The sequence below is a fragment of the Capricornis sumatraensis genome, chromosome 23, assembly GCF_032405125.1.
Source record: "Capricornis sumatraensis isolate serow.1 chromosome 23, serow.2, whole genome shotgun sequence".
Taxonomy (NCBI): Eukaryota; Metazoa; Chordata; class Mammalia; order Artiodactyla; family Bovidae; genus Capricornis; species Capricornis sumatraensis.
The window spans coordinates 21,478,220-21,498,398 of NC_091091.1; the positions used below are offsets into that span (position 1 = coordinate 21,478,220).

The window sequence follows — 20,179 nt, forward strand, 5'->3', positions numbered from 1 at the left end:
CAGCATCTCACTCACAAAATTCCTCCCCCACAAAGAGAGGAAGAAATCACTTATATCTAAATCACTTCATTCTAAGACTTACCAAAAGCCCACAGCATAATAAATTTGGATTCAATTTCCCTGGTTTGTAGCCACAGATGTGGGATAGCATGGGGTGGATCCCATAGTTATGATGCACAGTTTGTCTTTCCTCCACCTTCAGGATAATGCCCCTCCCCTCCTTAGCTCTTGGGCCGTCCCTGAGGGGCATGATGTGCCATCCTCCCCCACCCCTCCTCTGCTGCTGGCTGCATCTCACAGAGAATCGGAACATCCCTTGTTAAATTCCATGAGTCAGCAAAGAATGGAAACCCTGCTTTCAAAATTCTTACATGAGGTTTCTGGGAAGAGTGTAAGAAGAGAGTCTACAGTAAGATAAACTAATAAACTGGCCCCTGAGCTGAAACAGGCAGGACAGCTTGCGGAGCAAGATAAGCAACAGAGAAGAATGGAGACACATGGGAAAAACACAAATCACTGATAGTAAAATAATTTTATTTAGTGTCTTTTTTTAAAAAGGTAGCATTTCACATAAAAATTTAGACTTCAAGATTACCAAAAGGAACATCCCTGAAGGGAGGACAGACTGAGAGCTCCAGTGAGCACAGGGAAGCACACTCCACGACGAGTTTAAACAAAAGTCCTTTCTCGAAAACGTCACAGTGCTACTTCCCTGTTCCTCAACTTTGCCACCAGGGCTTGTGACTTGTAAGAAAACCCACATCCACCACTTTGGGGCAACAGCTTTTAGCTCACAGGAATAGGAAACATCTCTAGGAATGAAAGCACAAAGGTCAATGATCCAGACTTCCCACAGCAATCATTATTTATACGCAGCAACATATGACAGTTTATTATATAGTTCCAAAGACCTTTTAAAGAGGGCTAGAGAACACAAAACTCATTCATAAAGAGAATGTATATAATTAGATGAGCAAAAACAAAAATCCTTTCCATATTACGAATGCCTTTATAGGATAAGGCCTAGGGAAAAGACCCTGAATCTGGATTCCTTTCCCACATTAAGTGTTTGGCACAACCCACAGGCTGTCGTGAGACTGATAGTTAGCTTAAAGGTTTCTGGAAGTGGTCCCATGAATTTTCTGTCTGGCTTGAATGTCGCGTACATAAAAGGTGTCTTAAAACTGCATAAACTCTGGCCTAATTACAGGGCACACTGATTCAGGAAACTTAATCTTAAGGTAAAAAAGGTCCAGATGAAACAGATCTCCCATAGCCACAGGCTAACTCTTACCAGCATCCCATGGAAATTTAAATCCACTGGCTGCCCAGGAAGTCACTGGAATAATCCTGATCTCCTAGGTGAGGTAAAAGCTGGGGAACAACTTCGATTTTAGCATCTCTGGGCCAGGAGGGACGGAGACAAAGATGACCAAGGATGCTTTCTAGGTTACTCCTTGTTCCACCCTATGTGGACTCCTAAACAACTTCAGAAGGAGAATCTGTGGGCTAGTAACCATGGCAGCCCCAGGATTTGACCCTTAGGCAGAGGTACTGGGGCAAATGAAAGCACCCCAAATCCAGTTTTAAAAATAAAAACTTCCTGCAGTTATGATACAATACTGTGCAGTGAACAGCTAGGAAGTGGATACTGCTCCTATTTCTGGTTAAAGTCTTTGTTCCACTCTTGGTCAGAGCTGAGAGGTGACATATAAGGAGTTGTCTGTGGCTAAAAACCAGGCACCTTGTCACATATGGCCTGAGACAGTGACACAGACATCCATCACCTAATGGAGGAGAATGCATATCTCCCAGAGCTTTGGTTCAAAGCAAAGGTTTCATCTCACCCCAAACTTCAAACCAAGCTCTATCTCTGAGCTAACTAAAGCAATAAACTAATGATTAGGAATCTCTCTGAAGAATCTCTGATTGGGTGGCATGGTGCACGACCCAGCAGGCCACCATCTTGACTACAGGAAATCAAACAGGTGAGAATCTTATCAAGTAAATGGTTGCTCAAGCAGAAGATCATTTTCTGAAGAACTTCTGTGGACTAGATGCTAATCACAGGGATGAATGCCAGGACTGGACCCCAAAGAGAGCCTGGGTCCCGAAGCAATCAGTCTTCATTACACTTACCACATTATGGCCATCTTCTCTCTGGCCTCCAATCTCTTGAATGGCTGAACACACATTTCCCCAGAGACCAATGTAAACATTATTCAATAGATTTCAGCTTAGTAAAACACAGCTTATTATATATCTAGTGTTTAACATTCCAGTGCAGGCAGTATCTTAGCATCAGACTTTCTCTCTTTCATGAGTACCAGTTTAGAAAGGAACACACTCAGGATAGTTGATAAAACTGCAGCTGAAAAGACCATCTGGGTGCAGACAGCTAGTTCTATCCTGCAATCAGCTGATAAATCAGGACGACCGCAGGAGAGGCAGAACAGACAGAGCATGAGTTCTCTGTAAGTCTGAAGAGTTGTATAACCATTGTTCCCACTTAACCCCTTGGGCCAGATCTTGATACTGGAGAACATTTCCGTCTGTTGCATCAACCTGTATTCTCCTTGTTTTGGATGGGGCTCTCTCCAGAGGGTTCAAGAGCCTCCTTAGAGGGGAGAGAACCTTTTCTTCCAGTCCTAACATCTGAATATTTCCAAGCACAAGAGGAGTCCACGAACATGCTAGGGATGCTGTTGCCAAAGTAGATCTTACTGTTAGAAGCAATGGCCTGGTACCTTTTGAGCTCCAGATATTCCGGGGTCAGTTTGTGCTGTGAGAGGCAAACAAGAGCACAGGCATCAGGACACTTTGGTGCAATATTCATCTCTCTCTTTCCTAACACAGATTTTCCCGATTGCTCTCCTGAATATCATTCCTCAACTCTGAATCATTACCAATGACCCTTTCTCATTTTGAAGTGTGGCTATCACATCAACAGCATTTTTCACAATGACATAAACTACTGCCCCTTTCAGCCTAAGGCTGACCTCAACGACAAAGTCTTGATACTTGTGTCTGGCCAGCTCTTCCCAAGACAGATTTGGATCACTGGTTTGGAAACTGAAATTTCTCATCTTGCCTTCATCTTGACCAAATTCTATTCTGTTTCTATAGAGCTGCAACCTCCAATCCAATATATTAAGTTTATTTCTAAATTTATATGGATTTCAAAGTACTAACAACTCTGTTCTGACAACCTATCATATCTTAAAATTTCTTCTGAACAGAGATTATGTTGTTCCTTTCTAAAGAGAAAAAGTTGAAGCCCTGTCTACACTTTAAATCTTGATTCTAACCCTTCAAACTGCATCGTACACTTTAACAACCCCCTTCTCAGCTTTTTCTCTGTTCCACTCTACTGTATAATTAATACTTTCTAGACCTTGGTCATATTCTTTCCTTTTGAGACTACTAGCGGTTCTAGTTGACTTTTAATTAAATAAATCCTACTAACAGGTCTGTCCTCTCTAGATATAAACTCACCCCAGTCTCTATACAAAAACTGTTTAACCCATATATCACCCAACCTCCTTTCTCAAGATATACATATGAAATTTCTCATGACTATAGCATTTTTTAAATCCAACAAACAAGCATTACTCAATTAGGGGGATTTGGAAATATGTGTATGTGTGTGTGTGTGTGTGTGTGCACTGTGTGTATTTTTAAAATAATTGGTGAGCAAAACTGATAGTTTAGTAGGAAAGGGCCAGCAAAGCAAAATATACCATAATGTATAAGACAAGTCTTCAACAATGAAAAAGCATCTCACCCCAAAATGCTAAGAATTTGTCTGATGAGAAACGCTGCTTTGAACAAGCTCAGCATTTACCCCCCAGGGCTACCTTATCTGAGGGCAATTTTAAATGAACTTTACTCTTCTCCTGTCACTCTTGTCATTTCAGGAGAAGACCTTTAACTTTCCTGATTACTGAGCTCTTATTCAGCAGTACAAATGAATGAATTTATGGCACTTAACCTGGGTTTATATATCTGCTTGCCTTTTTCCTAGTTCCTCACTTTTATAAGGAACCATACAAAGTTCTCTTTTCATAGAATGTGCATTATATGCCTTTGGAAGTGAATGGCTGATGCTAGAGGCTGTGGTAGTAACCATCCTTTCTTGACACTGGATAAAATCACCTCTATCATGTTAGAACTCTCCACAAGGGAAAGGAAATACCCAAACTCTATTACTAGGACAGTGGCACAGAGAGCCAGTCACCTTGTTTGAGGTGGCGTATTTGTGTGCGGCATAATACTCAGCATCTGCTTTCGCCTTCTCTCGGGCCAGAAATGCAGCATCTAATAAGCAAAACAGTCGGTGTTTAAAACAAAGCAAAGGTGCAACCCATTTCCTCAGCTCTGGGCGAGAGTTCAGACTCTACCTGAAGCATAAACCCATTTATCCACTGCCTGATATTACAATCATTTACTTTACTTCTAAGGCATGTAACAGTGTTAGCAGTTTTCAAATCCCAGTCCCCAGACAGCTCCTTCTCAAAGGTGGGATACTCTTGACAATGTCAAGTTAAATAACTCAGTTCATCTGAACCCACTTCATTTTCAACTTGAAGCTGTTCCTTCTTTCCACCACCCCTCATCACTCAAAGCCTCATACCCCATGCAGGCTCTAGGCGTTAACTAAATAAGTTCAGACATGAGCACCTGGCTCTATTTATTGCACTGTCTCCATCCCCTTCAAACTGGATCCAGAATCAGTTAATGCAGAATGATAGGAAGCAGCATCATATAAGCAAAAGAGGCTGAAGTTCACCTTTAAGACTGTGAACTAAGAACATCGATTTCTCACTATGTGTAATCAAGAGTTTGGAAGATAAAAACTGGGGCTTCTTTTTTTCCCAACTATTTGTCTGGCTATTTTTTTGGTTGACAAGCCAAAGAAAAGAAACTGGTGGTATATTCTTTAAAACTGATTACTTTACCTGAGAACAAATAAATCCTAATTTAACAATGGAAAATAAAAGGTTGAGTTTACCATAGTTACAAACCAAAGAACTAAATATGCAATGGCAATTTAAAAAATATTTGTCTAGACTATTAAACTAGCTACTTCCTCCAGACCAGATTATTCTCTCTATGGCCCACCCATCAAAACCCAGACCCAGTCCCTGAGACAGCGAAGCAGTTCAGGATGGTCAGAGTTTCTTTTCTCCCTATGGTACCTTCAATTTCAGAAATGCGCTTTTCGGTTTCTTTCTCCATCACCTTCTGCTGAAACCGAATTTTTGCCACTTGTGCAATCTTCTCTGCTTCTATAATTATATACAAAACAAGATACCTTCAAAAACATTTCTCTAGTTCCAGAGCTACTTAGAAAACAGCAGCACATAGCTTACATTTAATTATATAACACTTTATAGCCTAATTGTTTCACTGTTTTATCTATCCAAACTATAAACAACTCATCAGAAAAAAGGAAATTTATTTCCTACTTCACTGTTTTATTTGGACAGTGTTTGTTTTGTGGGAAGGAGGAATACAAAACGTAACAGTTTCAGTCCTTCATGGGATTAAATGGCAGTGATCCACAAGTTAATGGGGAAAACAAGATACTTCATGAAAGTACTCAAAACAAAAACAGAGCAACACAAGTGTATGGCAACACAGGACATTTATATATTGCGGCAGGAGAAAGAACGAATGTGGAAGATAAGCCAAGGAAGGTCATCTAGAAGAAATCTTAAAAGAAAATAATACACAGAACTTAAGAGGACCTGGCAGAAAGTGTAAATGAAAACAAGAAGAAACGAATTAGCAAGTCACAGTGAAGAGGTGATAAAAGAGCCAGGTGACAAGAGAAGATAACACTAAGACTACAGAGAGGGCTAAGAGACCCCTGTTTTGAGTGAAAGGCTAAGGACTTTAGCTTTAATATATACTCAAGATCAACTGTTAAGTAACTATCAGGGAAATGATGTCATGAAGAGTTACCAGAGAAGTATTCTGACTGCTATAGACATAAAGAGAAAAAGCAGGGTAATTCATCTGAGCATGTGAAAATGTGCTGGCAGTGAACAAGGTAGCTGCAGCAGGCAATTACAGGCAGGGAAAACAACATATCCTTAGGAACTCTCTGGTCTAACTAGAGGATCCAGAACCAGGGAAGAAAGACTCTAATTTTACACTTTCAATATAACCACTACAATTCTTGAAGAACATTCTCAATTCTCCTTTTCAGTCAAAGAAGTTGAGTATTTTAACATATCTTCTCTTTGGCCTCTGGAGGAAGCGCATAATGGAAAGAACACTTCCAAGTGGTTTCTTCTTTCCAAAAGGCAGGATCCTTTACAAACTACTTCAAGGCATACTTCCCTATATCCCCAACAGCATAAACTCAATCTATCATCATACCATCCTAAAAACAGACTATGTTCAGCTGGGCTAAAAATTTAGCAATAAGCAGAAACTCAATAAAATTCAAATGAAAGGTGAGGAATCTACAGCCTGCAGCCAGAACCCAGAGAATGGTGTCTTAACATGGGGAAATGATGCAGTAATTCCATTTCACACTGTTCTCTGACATGTGGGCATGAACCAACAAACAGCATGACCAGTCCCCTAGTTAAGAAAACTGGTGGATCAGGCTAATGAGAAACCCTTCAGCTATTAACATCTTAAAATGCGAGATAAAACAGAACAAAATTGTTTCCTAATGTGTAACTGATATCTTCAAGAGACACAAGGAAAGGGAGCGCTGACAGCCTGTATGAGCACAGCCCTGGGAGTGGATATTAGACAAGTAAGAGGGCGGGCCTTGGGTTACTGCCCATGCAGGGCTGGGAGATGACGTCTTGAGATGGTAAAACTAAAATCCCCATATAAAACCCAAGACCTTCTAAAGGGCTCCAACTCCAGTGAAACTAAAACACTCTACCTTCCGTCCCAGTGACGTATCACAGTGAAATTAGAGACAACCCCAAGATAGAAAATTCTTAAAAGTAAAGCAAGGAGAAGAGGCCAAACAAAACCAAAATATTACTGCCAAAGTTACATAGAAAAGGAAGCTGAGTTGGGCTTAGAACTGTAGGTTAAATTACCATTCAAGAATGAAGTAAAACTATTTCAGACCAAGGAAGACTGAGTAAGTTTTCCATTTCTCAGCCTTCACTGAAAAAAGCTAGCAGAAAAAAAGAAATGAATTGCCAGAAGCAATGGAGAGGAAAAAAATTACATAATACATTTAAATAAAAATAAAATACTTTACTGTAAGAATCGATGATAATAATTAATGGGGGAATGAAAACAACACAAACTAAAATACCAGGCAACAATAATAGGTAAAATTGGAGGACAGTGATAGAGCCAAAGCATCCTAAGGCATATTCAAGAAGAGCATGGAAAGAGTGATGAAATCCAGAGTCTCTTAAGTCAGGTCTGCTTGTAGCATTTTACAGGCAATGCCTAGTTATACACTCAAGAAATAGAGCATAAAACTTCCAATCAAGTCAAAGGAGGAAAAGAATATAGAAAAGATAATCAATTCAATATCAGTCAAAAAAGGGGGGGAAAGAAGCATGGTAAATGGCACAAAATTAAATGATAAAACAAGTCCAAATATAGCAGTAACCACAATAAATATAAAAAGACTAAACTCACCAGTTAAAAGACAGATTCTCACATTGGATAAGATAACAAAATCCAGCTATATGCTGTTTACAAGAGACACACCTAAAACATAATGACATAGAAAAGTTGAAAGTAAAAGGATGTGAAAATATACATCAAGAAAATAACTAACCAAGAAAAATCTGTCATATTATCATCAGACAAAATAGACCTTAAGCCAACAAGCATGGCTGGTTATAAAGGAGGGTTATTACATAACAGCGCCAATTCTCCAGAGATGTAATAATGCAATTCTGAAACTGAACACTTTTAAAGATATAGCCCTAGGTTACATAAAGAAAAAATTACAAGTCAACAAATGCATGGTCATAGTGGGAGACTTTAACACACCATCTCAGTAACTGATAGCTCAAGAGGACAAAAGCTGGAAGAGCACACAAGATGCTAACAATGCAGTTCATAATCCTGACACGATGCATATAGAGAAACCTGCACCCAACAAACAGCGAACAGACATTCAGTCTCTTCGAGCACACACAGAACATCTACCAAAAAAGGGACCATGTACTTGATAGTCCACAAAACAAACTTCAACAAATACTTAAGAATCCATATAACAGGTCATATTTTCTGATTACAATGCAGAAATCAACAATAAAAAAAGTAGCCTCCAGAGAATTCACTCAATTAGAAATTGAAAATATACTATTAATAATTCATGAGTCAAAGCAGAAATAATGGAAATTAAAAACAAAACAAAAACCAAACACAAATAAATTAAATTACATTCAAAACTGGTGAGATGTACCTAAAAGCAGAACTTGGAAGAAAATGTCTAATTTTACACTTTTCCATTAGAAAAGATTAAAACCTAAAGAATTAAGTCACTCAAGAAATTAGAAAAGAACCAATAAGTAAACTCGAGGTAGAAAAACTTAAAAATAAGTGTAAAATAATAATTTAAAAGAAAGTAACAAAAGAGTCAACCAAATCAACATCTAGTTCTCTGAAAAGATAAAAAAAAACAATCTCTGATCCAGCAAAACAGAAGGCACAAATAAACAATACCAGGAAACGACAAGGGGCAAACAGACTTAGTAGAGGGTTTATTTTTAAAAAATCATGAGAACTTTACAGATTTATGCCCTCAAATTTGAAATAGCAGATAAAAACATAACTACCAAAATTGACTTAAAAAAGAAACAAACACCTTATACATTACAGAAATTAAATCTGCAGATTAAATGCTGCAATAAAAATCAAATGAGCATACAGAAAAGCACAAACTCCACTTTACCAAGATGGTTTGTCTAACTGAGTTCCAGCAAATCTACAAAGAGGAGATAATATATATTTTATACAAAATGCTCAGAACATGGAAAAAAGAATGCCCTCTAACTCATTTTGAGGCTAGTGTAGCCAGGATACAACAAACATACAAAAACAAACAACACCCCCCAAAATCCTAAGAGTAAGAAAATAAGAAAAAAAAAAAGCAGCTGACCATTTATGAAAATAAAAGTAAAAAAATAAAAGAAATTAAAGCAAGTCATATAAAATGTATTAGGGTAAATTAACCGCCTACTTTATGAGCAAATGAATTTATCCCATGAAGACAAAATAACTTTTAAGAGAAAACCTATTAATATAATCATCATATTAACTGCTTTAAAAAGAAAAACTATATGGTCATCTTAACAGATTTAGAAAAAAACTAAAAGTTTTAGCAGTCATTCATGATAAAAACCCTTGGCAAGCAAGAAACAGAAGGAAACTTCATCAACCGATAAAAGTTAAGTATAGCAAACATCACTGGGACTGTGTTTTTAAAGTTAGAACAAGACAAGAATACCTGTTTACCATCTTTCTTTTCAGCACTGTACTGCAAGTCATAGCCTAAAGTAGTTAAGAACTAAAAAGTGCAGAGTACAGCAAAAAAACCAGAACTGTCCTGATCTGAAGACAATATGATTACTTGAGAAATCCAAGAGAATATTACAAACAACAGCATTTTCAGGAAGACTGCTAAATGAAAAAATCAACAGCATACCAACAGAAGTAAAAAGCAGTTAAATAATGTGTCTTGAAAAAAAGAGCCTATCTGTACTAGCAAAATATTTGAGGACTATACAGAAATAAGTCTCTAACAAAGAGTGTGTAGGAACTATGAAAAGAAGATTACGATACCTTTTTTTGAAAGGTCATTCTTTCATTTTTCATTCTCATAAATGGAGAAATGCAATAGATTTATAAAATTCAATATCATAAATACTATGATTCTCTTCAAACTGATATACCATATACAAGTAATGTGACTACAATAAAAACTCAACAGTATTTTATAGAATTTGAGCTGGTTCTAAAATTTAAATGGAGGAATTAGGGCTTAGAATAGTCCAATACAATTTTAGAAATAGGAACAGTTAAGAGGAATAGTGAAGAAACAGACTTGCTCTATCAGATAGCAAGACTTAAAATAAAAGCTATAGTAATTAAAGCAAGGTATTACTGGAAAACGAAAGACAAAGAAATTGAAAGAAAACAGAAACCCAAGCAACAAAACAAATTATATATAGGATCTTATTATATGACAGATGTGGCATTAGAAATAAATAAAGGCAATAAGGAACTACTCAGTAGTCTAAGATAGTTTGCCATTTGGAAAAGGTTAAACGGATTAGATTTGATAGTGCCTGAAGAACTAGGGACAGAGGTTTGTGACATTGTACAGGAGGCAGTGATCAAGACCATCCCTAAGAAAAAGAAATGCAAAAAGGACAAATGGTTGTCTGAGGAGGCCTTACAAATAGCTGAGAAAAGAAGAGAAGTTAAAGGCAAAGGAGAAAATGAAAGATACCCATTTGAATGCAGAGTTCCAAAGAACAGCAGGGAGAGATAAGAAAGTCTTCCTCAGTGATCAATGCAAAGAAATAGAGGAAAACAATAGGATGGGAAAGACTAGAGATCTCTTCAAGAAAATTAGAGATACCAAAGGAACACTTCATGCAAAGATGGGTACAATAAAGGACAGAAATGGTATGGACCTAACAGAAGCAGAAGATATTAAGAAGAGACTATACAAAAGATATACAGAAGAACTATACAAAAAAGATCTTCATGACCCAGATAATCACGATGGTGTGATCACTCACCTAGTCCTAAGTCAAGCGGGCCTTGGGGAAGCATCACTACGAACAAAGCTGGCGGAGGTGATGGAATTTCAGTTGAACTATTTCAAATCCTAAAAGATGATGCTGTTAAAGTGTCACACTCAATATGCCAATAAATTTGGAAAACTCAGCAGTGGCCAGAGGACTGGAAAAGGTCAGTTTTCATTCCAATCCCAAAGAAAGGTAATGCCAAAGAATGTTCGAACTACTGCACAATTGCACTCATCTTACATGCTAGCAAAGGAATGCTCAAAATTCTCCAAGTGAGGCTCCAACAGTACGTGAACCGAGAATTTTCAGATGTTAAAGCTCGATTTTGAAAAGGCAGAGGAACCAGAGATCAAATTGCCAACATCCATTGGATCATCAAAAAAGCAAGTGTTTCAGAAAAACATCTACTTCTGCTTTATTGACTATGCTAGAGCCTTTGACTGTGTGGATCACAACCAACTGTGGGAAAAAAGAGACAGAACTACCAGACCACCTACCTGCCTCCTGAGAAATCTGTATGCAGGTCAAGAAGCAACAGTTAGAACTGGACATGGAACAAAGGACTGGTTCCAAATTGGGAAAGGAGTACGTCAAGGCTGTATATTGTCACCCTGCTTATTTAACTCATATGCAGAGTACATCATGTGAAATGCTGGGCTTGGATGAAGCACAAGCTGGAATCAATATTGCCAGGAGAAATACCAATAACCTCAGATATGCAGATGACACCACGATTATGGCTGAAAGCGAAGAGGAACTGAAGAGCCTCTTGATGAAAGTGAAAGAGGAGAGTGAAAAAGTTGGCTTAAAACTCAACATTCAAAAAACGAAGATCATGGCATCTGGTCCCATCACTTCATGGCAAATAGATGGGAAAACAATGGAAACAGTGACAGACTTTATTTTCTTGGACTCCAAAATCACTGGAGATGATGACTGCAGCCATGAAATCAAAAGACTTGGAAGAAAAGTTATTACCTAGGCAGCATATTAAAAAGCAGAGACATTACTTTGCTAACAAAGGTCTGTCTAATCAAAGCTATGGTTCTTCCAGTAGTTGTGTATGGATATGAGAGTTGGACCATAAAGAAAGCTGAGTGCCAAAGAATTGACGCTTTTGAACTGTGGTGTTGGAGAAGACGCTTGAGAGTTCCTTGGAACTCTAAATTCTAAAGGAAATCACTCCTGAATATTTATTCGAAGGACTGATGCTGAAGCTCCAATACTTTGGTCACCTGATGCGAAGAACTGACTCCTGAGAAAAGACCCTGATGCTGAGAAAGAGTGAAGGCAGGAGGAGAAGGGGACATCAGAGGATGAGATGGTTGGATAGCATCACTGACTTGATGGACATGAGTTTGACCAATCACTGGGAGCTGGTGATGGACAGGGAAGCCTCTCTTGCTGCAGTTCATTGGGTTGCAAAGGGGCAGATTCACTGAGCGACTGAACTGAACTAAAACTGAATTTCTATATCACACTAAACATTAAAATACATTGCAGATGAGCTCAAGATCTATATATGAGAAGAAAAACTTTATAACTTTTAGAACAAAATTATTATTTTGGGGTTGGGAAAGAATTCTTAAACAAGATAGGAAAAGCACAAACTGGAAAGGAAAAGATCGATGACTCTGATTACATGAAAATGAAATATATACGTATGTCAAAGACATCATAAAGTTCAAAGACATGCCATAAATTGAGAGAAGATATTTGCAATGTATAAACCTGGGAAGGGATTAGTATCTAGAAGATACAAAGAATTTTTACAAATCAGTTTTGAAAAGTAATCAAATAATGGCCAAAGACTTTAACAGGCAATTACACATCAAAAAAAGGGAAAGGTGAATGTCCCATAAAGCAATACTCAACTTCACCAGTACCCGAGGAAACTCATCAAAACTGTGTGGTTTCATGTCCATCATCAAAATGGCATAAATTTTTAAAAATCTGGTAACTCCACGGGTAGAGGAGGATGTGTGGAAATAAGAACTGAATAAGGCAGCAAAGAAACGGAAACTCAAACACTACTGAAGAAAGGGTAAAACTTGGCTGTCTTTTTGTAACCTGAAGATGTGTGTACCCTATGACTCAGCAATTCTACTTTGAGATATGTATTCTAGAGCAGTGCTTCTCAAACCAGCTGTGGGAAAGAATTTTTTGTATTTTAATATTAATAAAATGTAATAGGGCACTGACCCACACCACATGTTAAGTAGCACTTCTCTAAAAAACTCTTGCATGTGTGCACAGAGAGATATGGATAATGGTATTGCTGCAGAACAGTCTGTAATAAGGAAAAACCAAAATCTAGCTCTTCATTAGTAATCCATCAAATGAGGATCACTCACAGAATGAAATGTATACACAGCAATTAAAAAAGAATCTAGATCTATATGTATCAATATGAATAAATCTCAGTGTTAGTAAAAAAAAAAAAGGAAGTTGTAAATAAAAGGTGGAGTTTGATACCACTTCTGTAGTAAAACAATTCTGTGAATTGTTACATACATAAAGTAATATGGACAGAAAAGATTTATGTCAACTTCAGAACAGAAGGTACTCTGAGAAGACAGGTCAAGAAATAAGACCAGGGAGTGGTACAAAAGGAGGCTTCATACATTTTCCTAAAAGAAAATGCAATCTGAAAGAAACATGGCAAAATGTCAAGCCTTCATTATACTGTTCTCTGTATGTTCCTATATATCTGAACTATTTTAATTTAAAATAAACTTTCAGCAAACCAAGGAATAAACAAGTGAGAACCTAAGGCAGCAGGTGACTAACAGTCTGCTGGGGTTTTAGGGAAGCCCCTGTGACTTAAAATTAGCTATAAGCAACCCTGGTGTACTTCCAGAGATGGCAATATTGATCCATGCAGATAAAACTAGGTTGCATGTCAACAGTAAAGATGCATACTATAATCCTGAGCTTTGGCCAAAAAAACCCCCTTATTCTGAATCTGTGTACACAAAACTCCTATTCCACCAGAGGCTAGAACTGTTTCCAAACCCTATCCACTGTCCCTGTCCTCGAAAGACAACAGAGGGGGTCAACAACACAGTGGAGAGCCAAAGCACTTCATCAAGTACTGGCCTCATCTACGTTTAAGGCTTTAGGACATCTGAACATACACAGGAATTTCCAGGATTCTCCATCATGTATGATGCAATCTTATTTGAGTCCCATCAATATCCAACATGAGGCTGACAAAGAACAGGACAAACTCACAGCACATGTTCATAGAGACTTCCATTTCAGAAAGAAATCCAAGTACCTATAACAGCCTTTTTCCTCTCTGTCTCAGCTTCTTTCTCCACAACCTTTTGTTTCTGTGCAGCTATAAGGAGTTTTGTCTTCTCAGCTTCCCTGTGGGGAAAAAAAATAACAAAAAATTAGAAATGATCTATAGTCATAGATAGTAATTCTGACACTACAGTGGTTCAGAGCATCATTTTCAATAAGAATTTTCTGACTCACTAAGGTAGGCAAGAGAGGTGTTATCTTATTTTACTGATAATAAACCTGAGGTTGAAAGGTTAAATGATTTGTCCAAAGTCACCCGGAAATAGGAATCAAATTTAATATATTTCAGTCTGACATGGTCAGTTGCTCAGTCATGTCCAACTCTTTCTGACCTCATGGACTGTAGCCTACCAGACTCCTCTGTCCATGAAATTATCCTGGCAAGATTACTAGAATGGGTTGCCATTTCCTACTCTAGGGGATCTTCCCAACTCAGGGATTGAATCTATGCTTCCTGCATCTCCTGCAATGGCAGGCAGACTCTCTACCACTGAACCACCTGGGAAACCTGTAGGCTGACCTTTTCCACTAACTGTATCAAGAAAAGCCCTGTGATTTGGAAGTGTCTGGAGTATATAAATGCTTCCTTTGCTATTAGGCCTCCAGCTAAACTGGACCAACCAGCAAAAGGCACTAACCTCTGGGAAGATGCAGCCCCTCAGGTGCATGGTTTGGCAAGCAGAAGGGGGCTGGATTTCCGGCCCTCTTCCAGCAGACACTCTCGTGTAGTGGCCCTATTTGTTGTACTGAAGATAGAACTAGATGGCAATTCTTAATTAGGTGGTGAACTGGGGCTCAATATATGAAAGAACATTCTAAGAATTTGAGCTTCCTAATAATGGAAATAGGTGGTCCATCACTAAGCATGGACAAATGGCTACTAGGGGACTACATGGAAGGAAGGGTATTAAAAAAAAGATACCTATTAGGTGGGAGGTTAGACAGCATTATTCCAAGGTAGCCTTTAATTGTGGAATTCCAACAGTCTTTAAACTTAGGATAGATCCAGAATCCAGACACTCCAATAGATTCCCCAAACATCACCCTCGCCAACCTCTCTCCTTTCCTCCTGTTAATACTGATAAAAGATATAAAATAACATTCTGGATACTATGAGTTATTTGAGGGTAGAGAACACATAGTATTCATCTTTCCATCACCAGAAGCTATTATATTTAAAGTCTAAAACATCCTGAGCCTTCAAGAAATTTTTTTCTTCTATAAATGGATCAGACCCATGATCTACTCAGTCTAGCACTCTGTGCTTTACAGTTTTAAAGGAGTTCTTTTTCTACAATAAAAAAGGGAAAACAAAATTATGCATAATGGAAGGTATAGACTTGGGAACAATAAGGACTCAGAAGTATATCACTCTATAAAGTACTATTATTACTTTTTGGATGCCCTGTATTTAACCATCTTTCGTATTCTTGACTTTTGCAAAGTTAGTTTTCTAGCATTTCATATTTTGCCTCTTAACCTATCTTCCAAGTTTCCTAAAGACTTTTAGGAAGACAGAATAATAATACTTTAGTTTCCTAAAGACTTCAGTTTCTTCTTTTCAGTACCTGTCATGATACCCATTGTCAGAATCTGGCTTTCTGGGCTGCGGACGTAAGCCCTTACATGGTTATATTTACTTGGGAAATCCAGATTCCGAAGGCTGACTTTTCTGTATCAAGGACTGTATCTCTCACAAGTGTCTGATTTTACTAGTTAAACATCCTGTACACCACCCTACACTTGACTACACACACACAAAAACATTTTGACTACAATAGGTAGTCCTTTAAAAGGAATCTTCTAAAGCACTCAGAAACTAATTTCATGTCAAGCAAGTAATTTCTTCCTTCCCAGTCAGCCCTGGACACATAAAAGAGAAGACTACCAGGAGTCAAGGCAGGCAAAGCTTCCCCCAAAGGCAAATTATAAAGATCAGATCTAATTTTAGATACACAATCACATACAATGGAAAAGCAAACTTGATACCAATGTGTTTATTCTTACCATTTATAACACAGTAACAAAATATAGGCACTCTCTTCAACCTTAACAGCTAGGACTCTTTCTCTCCTCTATTAATATTTAATTCAAGGTATTATTCACATCCAAATTATAGCTCCTTAGGCTTCCAACAACATTTCTACAGCAAACTGCATCTTTAGCCACTGAAGTTGCTCCTGAAATGTCCATATATAAAGAGAAAACTAATAAGAGTCTAGTGGGAATTAAGACACCAGAATAGATAGTATTATTAGAATTAAAGTACAGAAGATAGACATATACTCCTTCCCAGTGTAATTATCTCAAACATAACTTTTTTCTCTAGACTGGCAAGATAAATATGTAGACAACCCAAAATAAAAATATTGAGATCCCATGCATATTACTCACATTAACTCAAAATTTCTTCTTATGGCTTCTGGGATTTTAGGTTTTGTAACACGCACAGCCTAAAAAATAAAAGTGAAAAAGCCAAAGTATATCTGAAAAATAAAATTAAAATCTTATACAAAAGAGTGCCTCAAATGAAACTAATATTAAATAGCTATGACATAGCTGCCTACAAACACATGTAGGGATCCAGTAGAAAACCTATTTTTCCTGTCACAACACCAAAGTCAAAGATAAGCTGCTTCTTGTTTCCTTAAAAAAATGCTTGGCTAATGAATTTCAACCTGCCTCTTGAGAAACCTATATGCAGGTTAGGAAGCAACAAACTGGACATGGAACAACAGACTGGTTCCAAATAGGAAAAGGAGTACGTCAAGGCTGTATATTGTCACCCTGCTTATTTAACTTATATGCAGAGTACATCATGAGAAATGCTGGGCTGGAAGAAGCACAAGCTGGAATCAAGATTGCCAGGAGAAATATCAATAACCTCAGATATGCAGATGACACCACCCTTATGGCAGAAAGTGAAGAGGAACTCAAAAGCCTCTTGATGAAAGTGAAAGAGGAGAGTGAAAAAGTTGGCTTAAAGCTCAACATTCAGAAAACGAAGATTATGGCATCCGGTCCCATCACTTCATGGCAAATAGATGGGGAAACAGAGGAAACAGTGTCAGACTTTATTTTTTTTGGGGTCCAAGTTCACTGCAGATGGTGACTGAAGCCATGAAACTGAAAGACGCTTACTCCTTGGAAGAAAAGTTATGACCAACCTAGATAGCATATTGAAAAGCAGAGACATTACTTTGCCAACAAAGGTCCATCTAGTTAAGGCTATGGTTTTTCCTGTGGTCATGTATGGATGTGGGAGTTGGACCGTGAAGAAAGCTGAGCGCTGAAGAATTGATGCTTTTGGACTGTGGTGTTGGAGAAGACTCTTGAGAGTCCCTTGGACTGCAAGGAGATCCAACCAGTCCATTCTAAAGGAGATCAGCCCTGGGTGTTCTTTGGAAGGAATGAAGCTAAAGCTGAAACTCTAGTACTTTGGCCACCTCATGCAAAGAGTTGACTCATTGGAAAAGACTCTGATGCTGGGAGGGATTGGGGGCAGGAGGAGAAGGGGACAACAGAGGATGAGATGGCTGGATGGCATCACCGACTCGATGGACGTGAGTTTGAGTGACCTCCGGGAGTTGGTGATGGACAGGGAGGCCTGGCGTGCTGCGATTCATGGGGTCACAAAGAGTCGGACACAACTGAGCAACTGAACTGAACTGAATGGATTTCCTTTATCCACTGAAGAAATAAATTTTTAGGGAAAAGATTCTTCCTTAAAAGACCTTTCACAAAGCTCTTAAATGGAATACTTTTGTGTCCTTTCAAACCTGAAAGTCAAAGAAACAGAAGAAAGGCAAAATTTCAAGATGTAAATTGTAATGGAAGAAATAGTCAAAAACAAAAACAAACCCTGGTGGGTATATGCAACTTAATATAGTGGAAAGTAAATGAATTTATCACTTCCTTAAACTGCAATCACTCAGTACTGATTACAAATAAATAGCCCAACACTGAGGAAAAACAAACACCAATTAATAATTAACAAACACCAATTAGCAGGTCACATTCCTTCTCCCTAGAATCTTCCTTAGAACAAAGTCTACATGTCTCTTCAAACATTGTTTATTACAGAGTTTCCCTAATCATAGTGTACCTTGGCATAATTATCTATGAAACAGGATAATTCTGGGGTACAAGAGCCAGGTACAAAAGCCCCTCTGTGTTCCTTGTTTCTATTTTGTACAAAAAGGCTTTAGTCTCCTGGGCCTTTCCTGAGTTTCAAAGAACAAACTCAAGCAGTCAAGAAACAATAATTTATAAAACAGGGTCAAGGAATATATATAACAACCTGATGCATATCTCTGACTCATTCTGCAGGAACTAAGGCCCTCACCCAGGTGGAGGATGGTGACTACATGCTAAGCATGAGCACACAGACCCCAGATTGGTTGGCACAAGAAGATTGATGATTAATATTTCTAGAATATTAACCAGAAGAAAGTCATGCCTCCTAGAATCCTCACCTCAAATGTTGCCTTTAAAAACTTCCCTTAAAGCTATTGAGGAGTTTGGGTCCTCTGAGCATCAGCTGCCCACTCTCCTTGCTGGATCCTGCAACTAAACTTTTGTTTTGCTGCAAACAACAATTGTTAGAGTTTCGCTTTCTGCGCTGTTGACATACAAGCGCTTACACGGTTACATCTATGTGGGAAATCCAGGTTCCGAAGGCTGATTTTTCTGTATTAAGGACCTGACCTCTCAGAAGTATTTGATTTTACTAGCTAAACGTCCTGTACCACCCTCCACCTGACTGCATGTGCGCGCACACACATACACACATACCACCTTGCTGATCTGAAGTAACTTTTCCCTCTGAAAACTGGTTGAACTTTTAAGCAACAAGGCTTTTAGGCATGAAGTCTTCATTTAGGGCTTTTGAAAGAAAGCTTTTAAAACTTCTAAGCAACACAGCCTCCCCTCCATAAAAAAGCTAGATCTGTGCATAACTGAGGATGATCATAACTAAATATAAGAATTAGACTGAAATGGAATAAGAAGCTGGGGACTATGGTAAAAAAAACCTCAGTTTTCATGCTGAAGGTTGAAGCATGTGAGGTTATGAAGAACAACTCAAGGACATATCCAGAAGACAAAGAAAAATTCAGAACCAGAATTGGTTAGAGATGCCCAATTTCCCTATGTGAGTACCAGAAAGAGAGGTGACCTCCAGTATGATTCAGAGGGAAGCAATGGCCACGTGTTTTCCTAGTCTTAAAAAGTAGCATGAAATAGAACTGTCTTTTGAAGACTTCTATCTTACTGTGCGAGGCTGAAGAATATACTACACACATGTCAATCTTGAGAAATCTCATAATTTTCAAATATGTGAAATATAAGCACCTATTGATATAAGAGACCATGAATAATTTGCTTCATAAAGAGATTTAAGAAATAAAATGTACCCTAAAACAATGGTCAAATACACACACGCAGTAAGTGAAGAAAGGGAAAAAGGCTGATGAAATGAGTGTGTCTGTTGAAACTGAACCCTGGGTCATAAGCACATACTTTAAACCAAAAGCCAGCATATAATATAATCGTTGCCTTAAATAGCATAGGAAAAAAAAAATCAAGAATTTTTTCACCACTTCAATTTGCCACAGTAGTTGTTGAAGAAGAAAAACTGCAGGGCTTCCCTAGTGGCTCAGTGGTGAAGAATCTGCCTGACAATGCAGGAGACATGTGAAATCTTCAACTAAGTCCATGAGCCACAACTACTGAGCCTGTGCTCTAGAGCCTGGAGCCCCAGCTACTGAGCCCTCATGCTGCAACGCTGAAGCCTGCATGCTCTAGATCCCTTACTCCACAACAAGAGAGGCCATGGCAATGAGAAGCCTGTGCACTACAACTAGAGAGAAGCCTCTGCTTGCCACAGCTAGACAAAGGCGCTCACAGCAATGAAGACCTAGCAAAGTCAAAAAAATAAAATTTTTAAAACAGAAAAGAAAAAATGGGGTACAAATATAGAGAAGGGAAAAATTAAAACACTGAACGTTACAGAGAAGGTTCACTCAACAAGTATTAATTGGGTGCCTAGTCGAACCAAGTACTGTTTGTTTCAACCACTGTGGATACAGCAATAAACAAGGCAAGAC

At 38.3% G+C, this 20,179-nt stretch overlaps 1 protein-coding gene across 3 annotated transcripts in view; it reads right to left on the reverse strand.

The window, feature by feature from the left end:
* Window positions 1-537: 537 nt before the first annotated feature.
* Window positions 538-20,179, reverse strand: part of ERLIN1 (ER lipid raft associated 1) — a 38,150-nt gene continuing 18,508 nt past the window's right edge. For 2 of the 3 annotated variants that reach the window (XM_068961210.1, XM_068961212.1), the window contains 5 exons: window positions 16,467-16,525; window positions 14,044-14,135; window positions 5,199-5,288; window positions 4,238-4,317; window positions 538-2,782 (listed from right to left, as the gene is read on the reverse strand). In XM_068961210.1, the coding sequence (XP_068817311.1) occupies window positions 2,561-2,782; window positions 4,238-4,317; window positions 5,199-5,288; window positions 14,044-14,135; window positions 16,467-16,525 (543 nt within the window). In that variant the 3' untranslated portion in view covers window positions 538-2,560. The remainder of the gene's footprint in view (window positions 2,783-4,237; window positions 4,318-5,198; window positions 5,289-14,043; window positions 14,136-16,466; window positions 16,526-20,179) is intronic. The other variant, XM_068961211.1, reaches the window with a different exon arrangement.